This window comes from Pinus tabuliformis, chromosome 3_1 (genome assembly GCF_031772625.1).
Source record: "Pinus tabuliformis cultivar Carrire ecotype Pingquan chromosome 3_1, CPIR1, whole genome shotgun sequence".
NCBI lineage: Eukaryota > Viridiplantae > Streptophyta > Pinopsida > Pinales > Pinaceae > Pinus > Pinus tabuliformis.
In genome coordinates, this window is record NC_142301.1 from 133,745,090 (window position 1) to 133,766,161 (window position 21,072).

The 21,072-nt window shown below is 37.3% G+C and overlaps 1 protein-coding gene across 1 annotated transcript; it reads right to left on the minus strand.

The window, feature by feature from the left end:
• Positions 1 to 16,494: 16,494 nt before the first annotated feature.
• Positions 16,495 to 17,110, minus strand: LOC149186126 (histone H4-like). Its single transcript, XM_089410912.1, has one exon. It carries the CDS (start codon positions 16,981 to 16,983, stop codon positions 16,672 to 16,674), a length of 312 nt encoding a protein of 103 aa, XP_089267038.1. The 5' UTR covers positions 16,984 to 17,110; the 3' UTR covers positions 16,495 to 16,671.
• Positions 17,111 to 21,072: the final 3,962 nt, after the last annotated feature.

The following is a 21,072-nucleotide window of genomic DNA, read 5'->3' on the forward strand; positions in this document are numbered from 1 at the left end:
AATTGACATACAGAGAAAGTTAAGCAAAGAGGAATATGAGAGGGAGAAGGCTGAGATAGCAGTTCAACTTGAGGTGTTAATGGAGATGTTGCAGAGAAATGGGGAAGACCAGAAGCGTGGTTATGTCATGAGAAAGAAGTTGAAGTGGCAGAGACTACAAGAGAAGTGGAATCATCAGGTAAATATGCAGTTGATAAAGGAACTAAGGAAACTTGAACAGGTTATAGATGCCAGACAGAAGAGAGAGAAGCTCGAAACAGTTGAGCTACAGCAAAATGAAGATGTTGAAGTTTTGATATGTTACCCAGAGAGTGGACCATTACTTTTTGAAAGTGATGAAGAGCTGGAGGAGTTGAATCATATGAATGATTCGAAGTAGCCCGAAGACTGGATGACTGAAGCATCAAATAAGACCGTAAGGTCTTGTGATTTTAAAATTAATGATTTGTGTGTGATTGCAGGTTTGGAAGAAGAGGAAGAACATCTACTGAAGGATGTTAAAGAAGATTTAGCAGAAGAAAGACCATGTGATAGTGAGACAATAACAAATGAGGAAATGGAAGATCATGTAAAGTTTCCAAAGTCCACTCCAAGTAAAATCATTGAGTTATATAGAGAATTAGACTTTCAAAGGAGGAAATTGGAAGAACAGAGGATGAATGTCCAGGATAGATCGCTGATGAAGGATGACAAAGCAGTTGTCACAAATGATAATCAAGATGAAATTGCAGGTGACGAGCAAAGGAATGTTGCAGAGAGAAAGGAAGTTTGGGAGGCCGCAACATTCATATTGACAACTAGAGCAACATGTGAGGCAACATTTATAGCAGCAGCAGAAAAGGTGATCAAAACAAGTGAAGAGCAAGCAAGAATGAGAGCTCAGCAATGAAGGGATGGAAACAATCAGCAGACAGAGGACATACTGGACAGAGAAAATGAGTTGATAAGGAGGTTAATGATAAAGACATCCCAGAGAAAGACAGCCAAAAGAAAGAAAAGGAGCGACAACAAGAGAATGACAGTGAAAGATTGCAAGAGCAGAGCAAGTGGAGCACTACAGCACAAAATATGGAAACCTAGAAGACAACAACAGATAACAACAGCAGTGAAGCAATCGACAAGCACGGAAGGATTACAAAATAAAATTTGGGATCCAGGAGGAGATATCCAGACTTATGACCAGGTGGTCATGAATTTTCTTACATGGGGAGTCTGATGCAGGAGCATCAAGACCTTTTTCTCCATTTGTAAATATGGGGTGTGATAATATTAATTTGTAAATATGGGGTGTGATGATTTTTAATATTTTATTAATTAATTTGAATTAGATAGAAGGTGAGAATTTATGTAAATATCTTTTTATTAATAAAAGGATATGAGGAAATTTAATTAGTTGAAGGATTTTAGGGATAAAGATCTATCCTTTAGGGATGTTGAGAGATTTAGGGGTTTGTTGAGGAATTGAAGGGATTGAGCATTTAATTAAATGATTTTTTAAATTGTATAAATAGGAGGGGTTTTGAGAGAAAAGGAGATAGAGAATAGTAAGAAGAGTAGATAGCTGGTTTGGAACAACCAAGGCTGTAAGCCTTTGGTAAATTGTAAGGGCCATCAATTTGAAATATCAGGCCAAATAAAATTTGTAAGTAATTTTGTTTTGATCTCAGATTATATATATATATACATTTGGTGATTGGTTGTGGAAGTTATAGTTAATTCTGGTTAAATGTTTATATATGAGGAATTGATTGTTGGAAAATCAACCAAAGGAAACCTGTAATGAAAGAAATTGCGAGATGTCCAATCTAAAAGGGATTAATATAACATTTGTTATCTGTGTATGAATGATCGATCTGAATTCGATTAATTGCAAATGAAAGAGGAGAGCGCCAGCGTTTTAATACAAGTCTGCAGTGTCAAGCTTTTGAAATCTTGAGGGGTCGATAGCAGAATTGTTATTCGTTGTGCGTTGAGAGCGCCCAGTAAATATAAAATCATAAGGTTATAATCAATCAAAGGGAGTTCGATTTCAAGAATTGTGTGTTCAATTGACAGTGAATGCGTTGATGCAATGAATTGATTGCCGGAATAGTCTTATATGAAAACTGAATTCAATGTGTAGGAGGATCGATATTATCAGAGTTTGGAGGCGCTAACTGGTAAATCGATTAAGTGTTTAATCTGCAGGTGGAACAGATACTCCAATGAGATTCGGTCTACTTTGTAGTGTTTGAGCTGGAGGTTACATCCAGAAGTTTTTATGGTGAAATCGATTGGTGAATTGGAGCGGAATGTTGATAACTGGATGCAGAAGCGGTGAACGTCGCAAGATTATTCTTTGTGGAGGTGCAGAAGACCAGTGGGTCGATTAGTGGAAGTGATTTATGAAAACAACCTCTTGCAGAGAGAGCGTTGATATATATGTAAACGAAATGATATGGTAAAAGCGTTGGACGCAGAACTGGTAAGTACATTCCGGATAACATTTGATTTCAAACAAAGCCTGAAATCGATATGACAGAAGATGAATTGTGAAAACAATTCAGGAATTGCTAAGGGTGATCTTCAACTTACCCAGAAGTTAATATGAAATTTAGAGATGGATTCGGTCAAGGTATGAACTGAATTTAATGAGAATTGAAATTGAATTCTGGATATTTTGAATATGAAGTAGAATGTTGGGTATTATGGTCAAGTTCGAATCTCACTTGTCCATAGGCGCATTTGTTTGATTAAAGTTTGATTGTGAATGAAATTTGAAAAAGCACATGGGTTTAAATTGAATGATCATATGAATGATGGCATGAAAGTGTGCAAACATGGAGCTATACTTTTGTATAAAGTTTTATGTGAAGAATTGAGTGGGCTTCATAATAGAATCTTGAATGAGTTCCATTATGATAATAATGAGGTTTTATATGAAGAATTGAGTGGGCTTCATAATAGAATCTTGAATGAGTTCCATTATGATAATAATGAGGACTGTGGCAAATTAAAGGGCGCAATTTAGTCAGTTGACTTCTAAATTGGGGTTTAAATAACTTTGTTAATTTGTTATGATAACTCAAGGGCGCATTTAACTGAATCTGACACATGCAGGAAGAATTTGTGATGATGTATAAACACATGAGGAATGTTGGAGATAAAATAAATGAGGGACTTAAGGCATAGTTCTGGTGTTAAGAAGCAAGTAAAATCTGATTGATAAATAATTTGATGTTTGAGAAATGATTATTGTGGAAGAGTTTTATAACCATAAATATGAAAGAAAGCTTCTGCATGTTGAAATGGGAGAAAGATGAATTTGCCAGTGATTGATGTTTGAAGTTTGGGAATTTGCTGAGTATGCATTCTTTGAAGCATGGTTATTTGATGATCCTGGGTATGGCAAGCTCTAGACTTGCGTCACTTCCTCGAAAGGTAACATAACAGAGTGGTTTGATCTTAACTTTGTTTTATTCCACTCAAATTCTTTTGACAAAACAGGCACTTTTACATTTAGTGGTTGCATCTCCCTTTGATATTTATTTTACTTCTTACTTTGAAAATGGATGGGCCGTAAATTCATTCTTAATGCTTGGTTGCTTGTTCATTTATGGAAATCCATTCGAAGAATAGAGTGGCATGGAATAAATCATATTTCCATCAATGGCAGTCTAGCCATTCGAACGGGATCGAATTTCTTAGGATAGCAGTTTTATTTAGGGGTTGAATCACTTCGAACATGTTTGTATAAATAAATGGCAGTCTATCCATCTGCTTGAGCCCTTCGAACAGATATCTATAACAACTAAGAAACTTACATGACTTTACGCACAAGTATTGTTTGCATTGAGCATCGAGCGTGGTAAATCAATACCGTAAGATATGTTGAAACTTATACACATTCATGGTATCATAAAACACTAGCAAAACATCACAACAAGAAGAATGCGACCATCAAACTATAAGGGATTTGATATGGGGGTTTTAAGATGAATCTGAGTTAAATTAATGTGGAATGTGGAGGGAATTTTTTTCGCACAATGAAAGTTTTATTGTAAGTTTTGTACCATGAAAGCTTTTATTGTAAGTTTTGCACAACAAAACATTGATTATTATATAGCAAAATTAATAAAAATTTGTGGAAGTGTGGCTTGCAGAAATGATTAGAGAACGAAGGGGAAGCTTCTTTCGCACAATGAAAGCATTGATTGTAAACTTTGCACAATGAAACATTGACTGTTATATAGCAAAATTAATAAACGTTTGTGGAAGTGTGGCTTGCGGAAACAATTAGAAAACGAAGCATTCTCAAATAACGGCACAATGAAAGCTTTCATTGTAAGCTTTGCACAATGAAACATTGACTATTAGGTAGCAAAATTAATAAATGTTTGTGGAAGTGTGGCTTGTAGAAATGATTAGAAAACGAAGCATGCTCAAATAACAACAAAATGCAAAACCTGCACAAAGAAGCAGGGACTACGTAGTGCTGACCCTTATTTCATTATGATATGAGTGTGGGCATTAAGTAGCTTCTAGTAACTTCTAGTCTTATAGAGTGGTTGAAAGAATTTTTCCATCTCAATTTATTATTAGGTTTATTTTTTTTAATTTTAGGAGTGTTTGTAGTTTTTTTAAATCATATCCCTAATATTATGAAGTTGGCTTTTTTTTTCATGTATAGCTATATTATAACATCTTATTTCAAATTCTATTTTTGTAATTGTAATTATAACTTTATTATAACATCCTATTTCAAATTCTACTTTTGTAATTGTAATTATGACTTGTGTTGAAAATGGTAAACATATATATGTTGATAAAAAAATTATAATGTAATGTATTTTATTTTAATATATATTGTGACACGTTGAAGAAGAGAAACCCCTCCATAGATCTTGATGCTTGAGGGGAAGCTCTAAGGAGAAATTTGGAAAATTCCTTGTCTTATCTTCATATTCTTACCTTCGTATTACTACCAAGCGACAAAGTTCTTGAAAAAGAATGGGAGTGGTACATCACTGCTCCCAAAGTAAAAAGTAGGGGAAATGTATCCTTTTAATGGCTTTTGAATTGACCATGCAGTCCAAGTATTGGACCTTGAATTCTCATGCAGGGCAGCAATGATAAGAGAAACAATCGTAGTTGGGGAAGTTGTTGATGCACGAGACAAATAGTGTGTGCATGTGAAGCTGGAGACAAACCCATGGAAATAAATATAGACGCGGGAGAGCTCTAATATTATGACTCAGAGTAACATGTAGCAAAAAAACATTTAGACATACAACAACTTATGTTGAAGTGACCCTTTAACCTAAGCTAGAGGGCTAGGAATCAATGAATTTGTTTGAATTAAGCACAAAAGCTAGCTTTGATAAAGAGGAAACGTTGATGAACTATTGGATCAAAAAAGGATTGCACTTTGTGTTGTGCAAGCGAGTTACGGCAATCCTAGGAATGATAATAGAACCTTGTTCAATAATGTTTTTTTCCCAAAGAAAAAAGCATGTTATTTAATTCCTATAATATGTTTCAAAGTTACATTTTGCATGTACACATAAAGTGTGTATTTTCGACGCATGTACATTTTGACAACATTGTTGATCGTAAGAGAAACAAGACAAGACCAAAAAAAAAAAAAAAACTAAACTGACAGAAACTGTTTATATCAGACCATAGTGTATCAACCCAGAAACAAATCCATGAGTATACTGATAAAAAGTATATAAAACTGGAGATTCCATATTATTCTACAGTTGTGGCATGATGTATGACCCTGAAGGTCGATGAGGCAACACTGTTGTGAAAAACAATGTACTGATTTCTATGTATGAAGGAGAGTTGCTTTCATAATTCTATTGTAAAATTATTTCCCCTTGTGGCATCGGATCTGGTTCAAGTATTTACGGAAAAATTTATAATGTAGTTAATTCTATGATTGGGTGGAGAGTGGCTCTCCATTCTTCTTAGTGTAGTTGAGCCTATAATTGAGTAGAGAATAATTCTCCCTTTTTCAGTTCCAACAAAGCTTAATGACTTATATATCTGACTGTGAGTTGTGTAAGACTTGTATCACTGTGTTAATATTATGGCTGCATTTTGAGAGTGTGACTGTGTAACTATTTTCTTGAGTTAATGGAATTATCATGTTAAAGTGTTGTTACATTCGGGTGTCACTGCAACTTCGTAGGCTTCTCCTTCTAGACTGGCGAGGCCCACCATTCCAGTGAAAAATCTCTGTATCCTCTTATGTGTTAGATATTTTGCCTTAGTTGCTCTTAGTTTAATGAAATCTCATTGATACAGAAGAAGTTTAAATTTTTCCTGTAGCAGAGGTTTGAGTTCAACATATTTCTCTATTGAATGATTAATAGTTTTGACCTCTAATGCATGTCTAATGATTGTGGTGGCTTATATTGAACAATACGCATCCCACTGAACTCGTAGTCACTTGCAGTATTGCTAGAGGTCATCTCGAATTGTTAAATTTCTGAACTCAACTTAAGAGTTAATTATATCATTGTTGGAAATGAAATTAAATTTGGATGTTAAATTCCTGGGTTGAATTTCGCGTTATTTATAATTTTGTTGGAAGTGACAATTTGATCTTTGAATTTCTGAACTGATTATAATACAGTTTGAGTGGGCTTAATAGTTAAGAGCATGTGTTTCTTCTTAAGAGGTCATAGGTTCAAAACAAGAGGTGGGTAGATACTAGAGTATGTATGCCTTAATGGACTTAGCAGTGAAAGCAGAGGTAGGTCCCTTGTCCTACAAATAAGGGAGTCTCATACACCAATTTAGCAGTCAAAATGGAGATAGGTCCCTTGTCCTACAAATAAGGGAGTCTCATACACCAACTTAGCAGTCAAAGCAGGGTAGGTCCCTTGTCCTACAAATAAGGGAGTCTCATACACCAAATTGGTGTCTAGCTTGGTCTTGACCTTAAAAATAAATAATAATAATATCGCTGGAAGTGTTGTTCAATGGTGCATGGAATTTTTGAGTTGTAATTTCCTTGTTCAAATTGGTGTCTGGCTTGGTCTTGACCTTAAAAATAAATAATAATAATATTGCTGGAAGTGTTGTTCAATGGTGCATGGAATTTTTGAGTTGTAATTTCCTTGTTCTTGAAGGCTTGGTTTATAAATTACGGTAGTTGGTAGTTGTTGGATTGTTGCTAGAATTCTGAATCTAAAACTCAATTTATAACGCAGTCTCTCAATGCTGAAAATCGTGATAGCCTTGGGACACTAAAAACACATAATTCTATTTGCGAATAGTGTTGTTGGAGGAAAAAAAAGGGTACATAGTTCCTTGTTCTTTTCCCGTATCATTTCATTTACAATAACTATGTCGATACACAGTAGACCACGCTTCTTGAAACCCTAGAACATAGTATCAACGCATCAGCCCACAAGTATACTATATTTGCGAGTTGAGACAATATTTGCACGAATTTTGGAACACTTACATCAGTACATAATTGATCTTGATAATTTCAGCAATATACTTCGATTGACCTATCAACAGAATGGAGTTGATTACATTAGGGGTATAACCTAAGGTTTGCTTCTGATAAGATTACCAAATGTTAGAATGAGTTGTCATTGTTCTTTTTACATAGAGATCACTTCATAAAAATATATTAAGACTCACTACAACACTGCCTCATTCTTGGTGGTTGCATTGATGGTTGATTGCATTCACAGTGATTGTGAAATGACAGTGCTAGTTTAAAACCTGAAACAGCGTATTAAAAACATGTCTCATTCACAAACAAAGTTTGTCACACTATTCATTAGTCCTGAGTGCAAATTCAAGATAATTGTCTCTCTCCATAACCATTAGAGTTCACTTGTAATTGAGGGTTAAGTCTGTTGGAAACAGTGTTCCACGGGGACTCGCCACCCCCCTAGGGGTCTAGTTCCCTCGCTCCCCCGCGCTCCGAGGACTTGGGGACGAGTAGGGGACGTTTCCCCACGCTCCCAAAAATGAGGAAACTCAGGGGGACGTGCCAGGGGGACGTTTCCCCACGCTCCCAAAAATGAGGAAACTCAGGGGGACGTGCCAGGGGGACGTTTCCCTTTCCTGAGGGGGCGTTTCCGAAAAGGGGGACGTGGGGGGGCGAGGGGGGACGAGGGGGACGTGGCACACCTTTAATGCATTAAAAACCATTTTAATTAACTAAACGCTGAACCTAATCTTTAATTAACAGTTAATTAACGCTTAGGGTTTTGGAAAATCGTTGTTTCATGTTATAAAAATGGCAGCCTGAACCATGAACAACACACTCACAGCCTTTGCAAGTTTGCTGAGCGCTCCACTCACAACGTTCGATTTCACTGTTCAGATTCATCATTCCAGAACTCCTCCCTCCCTCTCATCGAGCGTCCTACAAGCAGCAGCTCCCATCGAGCATCGTGCAAGCAGCACCTCCCTTCAAGCATCATGCGAGGAGCGGACTGCTACAGCCTAACAGGTTAGTAACAGTTCATTTCATGAGCATTTGCCACTGCATAACTGCGTTTAGAGTGCATCTAAAGAATGCGTTTGGATATGTTTGTGTATATGAACTGCTGTTCATTGAAGACGTGTTCACTGTTTCGGTGTTTCCAAGCCCAAATTCTTCTGAATGCATGGCAAACACTGCCCTTCCAAATTTGCCCATGTGATGGGGTTCAAATGTGATATAACTTATAAGTCTCCAACAGATCAATAGTGCGCATTGTTTGGTGTGTCTTGACGGCTGTTTTTTTTAAGCGACAATGCTATCGTAACTAAACTACAGATGGAGGTTCCATGTTTTGATATTTTCTTCCAGCCATCAGTTCTTCCGTGGAGTCACCATGGTTCCGTGGAGCACCTCTGCTTTGACATTTTGATTTTACTCTTGCGATGAGATCCGAAACATAGAAGTCACGCCAACTAACCTTGTGTCAAAATATTTTAATTTCAGTATGAATGCAACTTTCTCGAAAGAAACCAGGTTTCCATGTTTCACTTATAAATTTAAAATTTTAAATATATTCTGCAGGTTTTCATATGACGGCCTTGTCTACGGCCACACTGGTTTTCATATGACGGCCTTGTCTCGATTTTAAATATATTCTGCAGGTTTTATCATTGCACAGTACAACAGCCCTTTCCGAATCATTGGGCATGTGAATGAAGTTTGGGCAATCATCACAGCGTCTGTCTCAGAGCAGTGTCAACCAAACTTGACTGTGCTGAAGAGTGTGAGTTGAATGCAGCTTCTCAATGTGTATATATTGTAATGACCCTTTGCAAGTACTATTGTGGAATCCATGAAAAATAAATTCTCTCGCTCTAGAACTTCGCTATAGTAACTTAAAGTTTTAACAATACAAAAGATGGGGACCTGTGCATACTTGCTTGCTTGTTTGTATAATCTCCAGACTCCTGTAGATCCTTACGCGATATTGTTATTTAAAACCTATCTAAACTAGTACCAAGGGCATATATTTAAGTTAAAACTTTTCATATGACGGCCTTTTGTTGGAAGCTGTTCAATTTCATAGATGAAATGCATTCGTATTAAAAACACAGCTCTATAAACCAAGATTTCAATGGGATGTAACTTACCAGCCAGTCATTATGTTACTAGTTTTAGTTTTAAAGCCTTAAAGGAGTTTGAAAGTCTGGATATTTTATTATTTTGGGCATATCACTTACATCTTTAGGATCTGATCTTCAATACAAAACTGTGCAAGAGGAAGTTTGTAATGGTCGAGGTCTTCTATACATCTGAATTCACTTGCTATCAATAGACCTTGTCATGATTCTCGGTCTCCCTTTTAGAGCAAAATAGTGGCATCTTCAGAGATCTGAAGCAAAGTTTGTAACTAATTCAGGGCACGTTGACAGAGCTGAGAGATTTATCATTTATGTGCAGACTACAGAACAATTGAGCATAGGTTTAAAATTTTAAATTATATCCTTTTCTTTCCTAAACGCAGAAGGTATTAGAGTCTAGACTATTAGTTGAGTGAATAGATTATAGAAACAGTTTTAACTTTAGGAGCAAAGGATTTTTTTCATTTCTTTTTTTATCATTATGTTTTGACTCTTTCAATTCAAACCAAATTGTCAAAGTGGACTCAATTAATAAATTATATTTTATATTTCTAAGTTTTTAAGACCCTACGCTCCCCCAGATTTCCTAAAAAATGGTGGGGAGCTTTTGCATAGGCCGCTCCCACACCCCCTCATCCCGGAACCTTGGTGGAACATTGGTTGGAAACACTGAGAGGGGGGTGAATCAGTGTTTCTTTTTAATTGTTCTTTTTATCATCAAAACATTTATATATGGAACACAGAACTAGATAGCTGGAATAAATGCTTTTATTAACACAAACAGTGCAATGAAATAGATACAATATATAGATGGTTGCAATCAATTGCCAAGCACCAACTTGGACTTTTGTGAGGCTCCAACCTCAAGAGCACCAACTCTGTTTTGCCAAGGCAATACTTCTGCACTTAGGAGCACCAACTCCCAAGGATTCCAATCCTTTCAGTTCTGAGGCTCCAACCCCGTGGGCTCCAACCCTAACCTGGTATAAATTGTTTTGCTGTAGTTCTCTGCTCCCAAGCCTGCTAAGCTTCTGCTTCACTCATGTTCTCCTGCTTTTCCTGCCTCTGCCTGAACTTCGGCTTCCTCTCGCTCTGATTATATGCACACACAGTGCTTTCCTTGTTTTTCCTGTTTTATGTATTCCTGATGCCTTTGACTATTCGTTTACGCTTTCCACTGGCTCTTCGACTTCCTCAATGCTCGCTTCAGCTTCCTCTACGCTTGCTTGCCTCTGCGACTTCCGGAGTCGCTTTGGCTTCCTCTGTGCTGGCTTGTTCTTCGGCTTCCCGACGCTTCATGTCGCTTTGGCTTGCTCTGTCTCTTCGAGTTCACCAACACTCCAAGGACACGTAAATTTATAAGAGAGGACCGAAATACACAAAGCAAGACATGTTGCGTATTAAAATTGTAACAGCGCTCCTTTTTCAATAATAATAGCATACACAGGACTTTATTGTTTACAGAGAGATTTCATTGGAGAGATAGTACCAACAAGGAGGCCCCACATGCCACGTCACCATCGCAATCACAATCGGCATCGTTCAAGCCTACTAAACTATCGGAACCATTATTTATGCATTTTGGCCTTCAAAAACCCGAGCAATACATTTTTTGAAATACACAGGAATATACGAGAAAACCTGACCGAAACTCTAAAGGGCAGACTTCAAAAACATTATACCCACATCTATAACTGCATCGGGTCTGTTCCTCCATAACGTTATCGCAATTGGCAATCGCGGCTTCCGGAGGTCCTTTATACGTCGAGCCCATGACATCGTCGATGGCCGACGACCAATTCTTTTGCGGATGCGATATAGCATTGAGCCAAACTATAATGTTGCATCGGGTTCGCAACATATATCGCAATCGGTGCTTTCAAGGGTATCAGCCCTTTGTATATTGCAATATGCGAGTTCCGATGGGCGGATGCGATATAATATTAAACCATTGCGTAATGTTGCAGCGGGTCCGCAACATATCGCAGTTATATGTATATATATATATATATATATATTGCAAATTTGCATGTTTTAACGTGGCAAGACTTAAAGGCCCGCATATATGAAATACACTTAAAACCCACTTTGAAGCACTTACCCAGACTTCCGTTGTTTATTCACCCGGACATATATGTCTCGTCGGGTCCGCACATATATATCGTTGTCGGGGGTTTTGGGTAGTGGCTCATAATAGAACCCGCCAATATGATTTCTCCGATATATATGTATATTCTACCTCCAATAGTGTATTCCGATATATATGTGAATTCCACCTCCGATAGTGTATTTTGATATATATGTAAACTCTGCCTCCGATAGTGTATATTGCGCACATATATATAAACTCTGCCTTCGATAGTGTATATTGCGCACATATATATATTATATACTACTCCGCCTCTGCTCTTTGTACTCTTTCGCTCTTCTCTATTGCTCCGCCGATAGTTCTTCTTTGGCTGGCATACATTACTCCCGATATGGCTCCTCCTGAGCTCCGATACTCTGTTTGCTCCTCCAATACGCTCTGTTTTGCCTCCTCTGGCTCCTTGAATATTGCCATATTGACATCAATGACAATCTATGTCAAAAAAGTCATCACAACCCACAACTAGGATTGCACCACTGATACACTAATCAAGGTTGCATAGTTAATGCATAAATTAGGGTTTGTGAAATTACAAAAGGTTCATACACTAATTAGGGTTGTGCAATCAATATATAAAAATTGAAGGTAGTTCATGCACAGATTAGGGCTTGTATTACTTGAATAAGTTCTTTGCATAGTAGCATAATCTCTTTTCCTTTTTAAAAGAAATAAGATTGCTTTGTGTGCATCTTAGGTTACTTGGGAGCAATTTGACGAGCACAGCAAAGGAATATTATCCTTTCAGAGGAAGGGGACCATTCGCCATACAACAACACTTGACTGGTGTTGGAAAGCTTATAGTGGGTTGACCAAAGAGACAACCTGGACTATAACAAGGGAAAAGTGAGCACTTAAAAACTCCAACAAGTGATACTGCTACATGAGAACTAGAATCTCTAAGTGCAACTAGCATTGGATCTCCTTGGTAAAGTTATATGCTTTACAGTAATCTATGGGTCACTTTTGTTGTCTTCCTCTTAATTCTTTTAAGGTCTGATGCAACAGTCACACAAAGTTGAAACAACTTAGTGATTGCCTCATTGTAACGTTTCATTCCATTTTATTGCATCTTAAATCAATTTGTTTGCCTAAGTTGTTATTTGATTTTGGTTGCTAGTTAATTTGCAAAGCTTTATTTAGTTTATTATGGTTTCTGAATCTGTTCAGGTTGCCTGCACAAACTATGCACACAATTTATTTGATGACGTTGTTGCATTCTTCATGCCCTTCATTTTATGTTCTCCGAAAATTTGTGACTGTCAACTTCCTCTTATCTGGAAACTCTCTTTCAACTGCTCTAATAAGAAATTAGCCCTAAGATTCATGCTGATTTATGATAAAAGTTGCCAACGCCTACGATGCTTGACAAAATCTCCTAAATGTGGTCTGAGCACAATATCTTTAACGCCATTGCCTGTCCTAAGTCTCACAGTATTAGATTATTGGACTAAAGCCAAGAATGTAGGGAGATGTGACTAAATAGTGTATCAGTTTGCGTGTGTTCCCATCAATCAGCTACCTTCCTAGCAGTCAAGGGTAGGAAGAACTTGGCGGTAAAGATTATGCTGGTATCTAATAGAGACTACTGAAGCCTATATTGCTTGGCCAATCCCCTAGTCTGCTCACAAGATCTTTTGTGGCATTTCCCCTCAAAAGTCTGACAGTATACGGTTATTAGACTAGAGCCAACAGTCAAAGCAGATGTGAGTAAACCGTAAACGTTTTCCTGCCCAGCTACCTTCCTAGCGTTTGAGACTAAGAAGCAGTTGATAATAAGGTTCATTTAGTTTGAGACTTAAGAAGCATTTGATGATAAGGTTCATCTGGATTTCTGATAGAACCAACCCTACATTACCTGAAGGATCTCCTAAATGCAATCTGATCACAAGATCTTCTGTGGGGTTGACCATTGAAAGTAGCCTGGCAATACGAGGTTAGTAGACCGGAGCTGATAATGCAAGTAGATATGACTCACGCCCCTCCAGCTGTCCATGGCCTCGTTCCTGCCATAACAGTGGCAAACAACATCGAAACCACTCACAGGCCGTATTATTATTTGTTCTTGGATTGGGTAATGCACAGAATCTGGCAGTTGATTAGTAAACAGGTGGGAGGGAATTAGGGAGAACCAAACCCTCCTTCACAGTCCATACCTCCTATGTCATAAATGAGATCTAAGATCTGGTACAGAGCATTAACTTGCTCAAACAAGCAAACCCCCAACCAACTCACAACAATTTACAAATCGCAGATAAACTGACATTGTAGGTTCAAAACTTAACTGCACCACTTGGCATCTGAAACGTTCATGGCATGCACAGTCATGACAGGAGGAATTGTAAGCATGGAAACCTCCAATATTCATTTCTAAATTATTCTAGTTTGGCTGTGCCTGTCATCGATTCGACCTATCTACCAAACTACACAGGGATTGACCAGCTCTACACATGACATAATCCCAAGTTTATGAATCACCAGCTCCAAAAAGGGGTGAATCTTGTCATATTCCATGACGGGATTAGCACTGAATCGCTCACTTGACAACTTGCGTGTGGATGGAATATCATCTACCTTGACTCTGATTTGGTCGTAGTGGATGATATGGCGAAGTGGTCGCAGTGGAAGGCATGTAGAAGCGGCAGGGTATTTCAAGGTCGAGATCACAAATTCTTTCTTGCGACCAGTGAATACTGTGACACCAATTTTATCGAGTATTTAAAGGAATGTTTCCGGTCGGATATACAATAAGGAATGAATACCATCTTCGTGTGATCTCCAGATGTGAGTAAAATTGCATTATATAAGAAAATAAAAATGTTCATAAACTGCCCATGAAAGTGAGTGCATCGATCGATTTTATGTTTGTCGTTCCATGTTGATCTCTCTACTGTAAAGTTGTGGAATAGTTGCATCATGTGACTAAACTATCTTCAACAAATACTCTTGCACTTAACCTAATCTTTGAGGACTAGTGCTTTTTTATATGTGCAGCAGTATGGTCAGCGATATCTTTAACTGTGGACAAAGCTCAAGATCCTTTGCGGAATGGCAAATCTCCAGTCTGGAAGTATGAGGTGATTAGCATGTAGCAGGCATTGCTGTATGATATGACTCCGCTATATATTCGTTTGATGTAACTACTTGTCGGTATACTTTGAAGGATACTCTGGAACTCAATGTGATCTTTGAGACTAAGATTATTTTTATCTATGAACTGTTATACACTGTTTGAAAGGACATTTAAAAATGCTGAGCCCCATTTCAATGCCTCTGTTACTACAAATTTTAATCTAGCTAAAGGCATTACTGACTCCATTAATGTATCGAGGTTAACTTACTTGATGCGCTATTACCAAAATCTGATTTAAGTGAACCAGGCTAAATTCAATTGAATAATATCACAAATCCGAAACAAGAAAGTCGTGCATTGTTCAATCAAATTTGCACAACTTACCCTCAAAAACTCCAACCAACGTATGTCCACACCACACGGCTTCTTATCAACAGAGAAGCGCTGAGTACCAAAAGAAATATCAGTAAGCACAATATAAATCCTGAAGACAAACCCGAACCTCTAATCAAACTCTGAACTAAAAGCAAACCTAATCGCAAATATCGCTGCAATAGAGTTAGCAACACTAAAAGAATTCGAGTCCAAAGACCGCAAAGAAAATATTCAGAAGAATAGAGCTCTCAGTGACAGCAATGCGAATCATGCACCCGCCTCGCACAGACGGAAGAAAATAAATGAAAATAAAAGCTACTACAATATTATCGTGAAAAGATCAAAGAATTTCATTGGAACAATTTGGAAAAACTCACTATTAAACCCGTATGCAAACAAATTTATAAAATTGCTAAATAAAATGAAAGAAATTAAAAATGCAACTGAAACATAAATCAAGCTAGACACGCATCTAACCTAACACTAATTACAACGCCGCGTGCCCTAGTTGAAGAATTGGCAAAATGTACTAATCCACCAAACTGCAAAGATAAAATCTTATGGCTAAATTATATAATCAAAAGAATTTTTCTTCCGTCAAACTTATCATACAAAGGGTTTCCCCGTTTCATAACAGTCACCAATAAGGCATGCGCTGGTCTCTCATGCCTTCACATCCCCTATATTCCGCACCGACAAAATTACCGAAGCTTTGCGATGTGCAAATAATTCTCAACTACAAAAAATAATATGGACTGCTGCCTGCCCCACTTCAAGACAACACTGGAGATGCTGGCAGAATGCTTAGCAATAATCTCAGCTAATACTTCTTGGTATTATAAGGCAGCCATGAGAGTTAATACTGAGTCAATCAGGAAGATTGATATTGGAACTCCTCTAAATTAGTCCAAAAAAATTACCCATAAATAAAATCAAAAACAAATAAAAATAATAATAACAAACAAATAAGAAAATAAAAATAAAATAGTAAAATAAATAAAGATAAACAAAAACAAATATATAAAAACTCAAAATATCCCAGTTGCAACAATTACTAGCAATAGCTGCTATTAAGACATTAAGGCATTAGGCAAAAGAATTGCCAAGGCAAGAAAAAAAATCCACTAAATAGTAAAGTGATAGTGTTTCAATTTCAATATTTATTCAGTAAATATGGAAGTGACAATGTTTCAATCATGTTATATGTCTTTATATGTATATGCATGTTATGAGATTTCATATATTTAACACTATAAAAAAAAACTAAATCTTGAAATTTAAATGCAAAAATCCCACCCAAATTTTCCAAAAACAAAAATACAAAAAGAAATCTGATTAGACTAAAGCTTGCATTAATACCCAAAAAAAGATAATCACAATCTATTCAATATATAGAAGGGATGGCCAAGATTAACATTCCCAAATAGAGAAGGGTGGTGTCAACAGACACCATGGGGAACAATGAACAAAAACAGGAATAACGAATTGAAACTTCTCAGCCTCCGAAACCGTAAAGGGTTCGGCCCTGCCTCTTTAAGGAGTAGACGACATCCATAGCTGTCACGGTCTTTCTCCTGGCGTGCTCTGTGTATGTCACGGCATCTCTGATCACATTCTCCAAGAAGATCTTCAAAACGCCTCTGGTCTCTTCATAGATGAGCCCACTGATACGCTTGACGCCTCCTCTCCTGGCGAGACGCCTGATGGCAGGCTTTGTGATGCCCTGAATGTTATCTCTGAGCACCTTCCTGTGCCTCTTGGCACCTCCTTTCCCTAAACCCTTTCCGCCCTTTCCACGCCCAGACATTTTTCCTGACAACACTAAATTCCTCGGCTACTCGAAAAATGAAGATGAGGTGCGACAAACGATGATATGTTTGCCACTGTGCGCAGAACGAATTTATAGATAGGATGCCGCAAATATGTTTTTGAAAACCTAACCAATTTTAGATTCGATTCTCCGCGCTTCAAATGTATACCGCCAGATACGGTCGACACGTTTCGATCCGTGGCAATATGATCTTTTCCTGTCGATCGTTGATTCACTTTTATCTACGGCTCAAATTATAGCGGCAAGGATTGGGGTATAATGTGGAATTTAATTTACTCGAGGAAATAAATTGAAGAGTTTACCTTCCGGGGAAAAGGAATATTGGGTAAGAGAGAGAAATAAATCTAAACTTGGCGCCAATTTTTCCGATGGGTGTTTTCTTTAACCTAGACAAAAGAGCATGAATTAATAAATTAAGAATAGAAATTAGTTAAAAATGGCATTCATTCTTTTACACAGAAATAAATCTAAACTTGGTCTCAATTTTTTTGTTTTTTGGTGGGTGTTTTCTTTAAGTTAGACAAAAGAGCATGAATTAATAAATTAAGAATACAAATTAGTTAAAAATTACATTCATTCTCTTATAAAGATGTAGCAACAAGGCTAAATGTTGAAGCGAACCTCAATGTAAATTGCAAGGTCCAAATGTAAGAAATCATATGGTCTCCTCCATGAAGTTATATGGTTTCAGAATGCGAGCTCTTTCGTGGTATATCTATCATGTCTTGAAGTTAATGGGGAGGTGGTCTATTAAATGGTCCCATTTCACCCTTTTGCACTTCCATATATATCTTTTTCCCTCATTTTTAGGTAACGTACTTTAGTAACCATCCATCCCAAATGTGGATTCACTAGTCTGTTATTTGTCCTTCGTGACATTGAAGATGACCTTGATGAAGGGGATATTAGCCTAGGAGGTTGGCATTGATGATATCACTTGCATTGCTCCCAATTAGAGGCTTTGGCTAGTATATGGCTTGTGGGGTTCAAGTGGTTTATCCATCAAGGGTTGGTAAGCATCATGGAGCATTGTCATTGTTGCGACAATTACATCATCATTCGTGAGCTCAAAGGTTTAAGGAAGGGTCTTCATTCGTGTAAAAAGGCATTGGCAAAAACACAAGGTAATGTGAGGTACTGTGTTATATTATGGGAAACAAGACAAAATAGGTTTGAGGACAAAATTTTGGAGAGTGATAAGATAAGGAACAATTTCCCCTTAGAAATAGGAAGCTAACTGCTTGGCTTGAGGGGCTAGGAATCTAAGTCTAGTGCCTCCATGACTAATCCTAGAAGGAGATCAATGAAATGGCTTTTTCCCTCTCCTTTGTGCAAAGTCTAGTTGGGCACATAGAAGTGATCTGAACCTCCCTCTAAAGGTTTCACTTCCCCCTCTCCAGACTTTGGTGATAGTTTCTCATACTCCACCTCTCAAGGACTGCTAGAAACCTCCATGGCAATCCCTATGGCCTTCTCTAGCAATAGAATGGCACCAGTAGATGATGGTGTTGCAAACTCTAGCATAGTTGGCCTTATTGCTTTCAACGCTATGGTCAATGACCCAAAATACCTAGGAACCTATATGGACTCAAAATTTAAAGCCCTAATTGGGTTTTAATGTTTCGCTTTCTTTTCAATATATATTGTATGTTTTGTTGTAAAGTGCTACTAGCTTAGTTTCATAAGCGATGTACAAATGAAGTTTGAGGAATTAGGCAAAACTTCATTGTATTTTTTAAAGAAAATTTTTACCTTTCCATGGATTTCTAGACAGATGCTTGTAAACATTTATTTTGTATCTCTATTATATATAGTTCAACCACAACCTTTTTTAGTATACAAATATATTTGTTACTATGAAAATATATATACGGGTGTTTTCTTATAAATTAGCGCTAGTGAAACCATTGTGAATTTACAAGGGGTTTATGCAAACTATTTAAAACCATTGACTTTGCATAACACTATCTACACCGCCATGTTTATCAACCTTTGCATGAACCTCTTCACTAAGAACCCGTGCTTTATCACTGTGGATCACCAGCATACAAAGCTACGTGTGCGAAAGCAACCAGGAGTTCTTCAAGGGTTATGGCACATGGTTTACTATAACAAGTATCATTAGTACATTGTATTCCACATAATTAAGCATATTTAAGGGCTTAGAATATCCCATTGTAAAACACTTCAAATGACTTGTCTTGGCCAAATTGGTGAAGAGTGATGAAAATATATTTATGTGGTTTTTCCTCAGTAGGAATTTTGCATAATAATAATATTAATAGTTATTATTATAATAGAAATCTAATTTTAAGGTCACGACCAAGTGAAACAATAAATTGTTGTATGAGGACCCCTTGTTTGTGGGACAAGGGACCCACCTCCGTGCAACAATCGTGACTATTAAAAGATATGGAGGTGTACAAACTCTATCCCCCTCTAGATTTCAACCTATGATCTCTTAGGAGGAAACACATTTTATTAACCATTAGCCTCGCTCAAACTATACATTAATCTAATTTTAAGGCCATGGTTAAGCCAAACACGAAATTGGAGTATGAGATCCCCTTATTTATGGGACAAGGGACCCACCTTCGTGCAACGATTTGACTATTAAATTCTACAAAGGTGTACATACTCTACCCCCCCTCCGCCCCACTCTGGATTTATGTGTAGGGATGTGTGTGTTTATCTTTCTCCTACATGTGCAAAATATAACATGGTATCAAAGTTATACTTACATGGACTCCCTAGTGAGAGTGTTATAATGTGAGGAGCCTTGGAGGTGTAGTTGCATGAGTTCATGGATGAAAAATCATAATAGAAGGGATGCTCAAATGTTAAGGAGAGCAAACAAAGTGTGGACAGTTGTGGAAAGAAATTGTAGATGAGAATTTTATGAGGATGTGGTCAGTGTGTTGTGGATTCTCATGTTTATGTGCTTTAGATGACTATAGCATGGATTAACGAATTATCTTATCAAGTAGAGATTTAACAATGTGGACCTACAAATATAGACTAGATTACACTTTGAGTTACACATATTTTATGCATTGGAGTTGGATGTGGTTTCAATGGCTAATTTTGGCACATAGTGGATTGAAATCATGTCTGGCATGGAATAAGGCTCAAAAAGTTCCACCTATTATATATCACACAAACTGATTCTAATGTTCTTGCATGGAGCTTAGTGTCTATAGGAGATTGACAAGGCTTGAAATACCAATTATTGTGTGCATCACAATGAATATATCAATATGAAGTTTGCAAATTTGATGGTTCAATGGTTATCATGAAGTTAAGAAATTTGTTGATACATAAGGAACTTGTGAGGGATGTGTAACAGATAACGTGGAATCTATGATGAAGTTTTGTTCATATGTATAGAATACAAGAATGTGTTGTCTGATAGTAGATATACTAAGAGTCATTACAGTGTTGTTGGGATCAATAGAACTAATGTTATATTGAAAGGTTGTCTAAGGAGGTTTGTAGGAGGATTGAATCTATTATGTTGAGTGAAGGTATGATTTTCTCATGAAGCCAATATTTGGAAAACAAAATTTGCTTTGTTGGATTTTAGGCTTCTGGGGTAGTTTTTTACAGTGGCATGATCGGGATTATCCACAGTTTTTTGTTCCTTCTGTCGACGTTTCAAACCCCAAAGGGGGTCCATCATCAGGACTTAAATTAGAATATGAATGAAAGTTCTTTCATTCATATTCTAATTTAAGTCCATCACTTTCATTCATATTCTAATTTAAGTCCTGATGATGGACCCCCTTTGGGGTTTGAAACGTCGACAGAAGGAACAAAAAACTGTGGATAATCCGGATCATGCCACTGTAAAAAACTACCACAGAAGCCTAAAATCTAACATAACTTCCCTGTACGGAGGGGATATATGGAAGGAGATCTGTCTTCTCGAAATCTTAAGGATAAAAATTGAGAGGAGAACTGCAGACCTGCAAATACTCAGGTCGATAGACTCTTCTCTCAAGAACTTTCATTCATATTCTATCTAATTTAAGTCCTGATGATGGACCCCCTTTGGGGTTTGAAACG

Coding starts and splice junctions, on each gene's coding strand:
- LOC149186126 (XM_089410912.1), bottom strand. CDS start 16,983: ATGTCTGGGCGTGGAAAGGGCGGAAAGGGTTTAGGGAAAGGAGGTGCC.